Below are 1719 nucleotides of genomic sequence, written 5' to 3'. Positions count from 1 at the left end.
CTGGACCTGTACATCTCCTGTGTTAATGTTGATACATGTAATATGCTAATTCTGTACTGTGGAGATCATTAAGAGTCGTTGTCGGGTGAAAAAATCTTTGGCTAACACTGTGTTGACCGTGAACCAGAAGAGCGGTGTGGGGTAAAGGTGCTAGAATCAGACGTCCGTGGCGTATAGGCTGTTGGGAGTCGACCTCCTGCGTGAGCCGCTGTCCCATCAACACATCTTTGGAACAAGCAGCAGTTTGTGTCCTCACTAGAAGCTGTGTCCCTGAGTTTGAAAACTACTGACCTACGAAATTTCAACAAGAGTAAGTTGTGAGAACAGGAACAAAACACTGATTTGGACATAATATGAAAATGGGTTCAAGTTTTCTATTGGTTAAGGTTGAATAGTTCTGACTATAAAACAAAACTTAAAATGGACTTCTTTTTTTATCATTGCATTGATAAAACAAGCAGACTTCAGGTCATACATAAAAACATTTGTTGGCTGAATTTCAAGGTGTCTGAATATTTGAAGAAAGAATATCCCATAGCATCACTGAAACACTTCAAAACATTGTAAGCTGTGTGTTGTTATAAAAACAAAACCTTCATTAAAACATCAGACGCCACAAAAATCTTAATCTTGAAAATTGAAACAAWGACAAGATCAAACATTCAGTTTTGTGTTATGCTAAATCCATGCTATTTGATGAATGTAAGAATATTATAATTAGCTGTGAACAGGCCTGACATTAAAGTTTCTGTCCTTTCAGTTCAGTCATGGCTTCTTCATGATCTTATTCCTGTTTTTTAGAGCGTCCCCTGAAGGTGTCCATCAGGCTGAAGGCTCCCAGGTACTTCCCCAGCAGAAGGCCCTGCTTCGTGGGCAGGATGCTGCAGAGAAATAAAATCAGATTTGTATCAAGAGTGTATATATACAGTGTGATTATACAGCATTCACCATATAATGCCTGAAAACCTGAAAAAGTGTACAAATTTATGTTTCTTTATTAAACTTTTGCAATGCTGTATTGTCCTTTTGGCATTTTGTGCAGAAGAAGTAGCTGGAGAAGGTTTCAAGGCTAAACTGGAATTAGTGGAATCTGTGAAGAAACTGTCCTTCAGCACATGAACGGCAAAAGAAAAGCAGCTGCTCTGAATGGGATTAATAGTAAGTATGAATACAATAAAAACAGCTGGGAGGAAGAATAATAACATGAGAAACTAAAGAAGACATAATAAACCAAGAAAATAAAACTAAATAGAAATGTACAAAGAACAAAATACAAGAAAATACTAAGAAACTAAATATTGAATAAACCAGTACGTCTATGGGAAGATCTAAATTCAGGAGACAAACAGCCGAAGACAAGACCWGAACAGAAATAAAAACACASGTCATGATAGGAAACAGTTTCAGGAAGGGCAACACAACAATAAACTATGAAAATAAACATCAAGGAAAGAACTAATGTGGCAGAAATTATGAAGCATGATTTACTCAAAAGCACAGGAGGTAGAGTACCCGATTATTTTAAGTGTGTAAAAATAGTACTACGTCAATATATTTTTCTCAAGTAAAAGTAAGAATCATCCCTCCAAGTAATTCCTCAGTATTTGGTAAAAATGTTACCCAAGTACTGATAAACTGAGCAGAACATCTGATTTAATATTTAAATATGATGTCATCAGACAGAAAAAAACTATAGTAATGTTCAAGTTTGGTATTTTA

At 35.8% G+C, this 1719-nt stretch overlaps 1 protein-coding gene across 1 annotated transcript in view; it reads right to left on the bottom strand.

Moving 5' to 3' along the window:
• Positions 1-415: 415 nt before the first annotated feature.
• Positions 416-1719, bottom strand: part of LOC106510864 (short chain dehydrogenase/reductase family 16C member 5) — a gene marked incomplete at its 5' end in the record, with an annotated part of 13978 nt that continues 12674 nt past the window's right edge. The window contains 1 exon segment of the mRNA XM_013999595.1: positions 416-881. Within this exon segment, the coding sequence (XP_013855049.1) occupies positions 785-881 (97 nt within the window). The 3' untranslated portion in view covers positions 416-784.

This window comes from Austrofundulus limnaeus, unplaced genomic scaffold (genome assembly GCF_001266775.1).
Source record: "Austrofundulus limnaeus strain Quisiro unplaced genomic scaffold, Austrofundulus_limnaeus-1.0 Scaffold2361, whole genome shotgun sequence".
Classification (NCBI taxonomy): Eukaryota; Metazoa; Chordata; class Actinopteri; order Cyprinodontiformes; family Rivulidae; genus Austrofundulus; species Austrofundulus limnaeus.
This window is presented reverse-complemented; position numbering and strand designations above follow the sequence as displayed.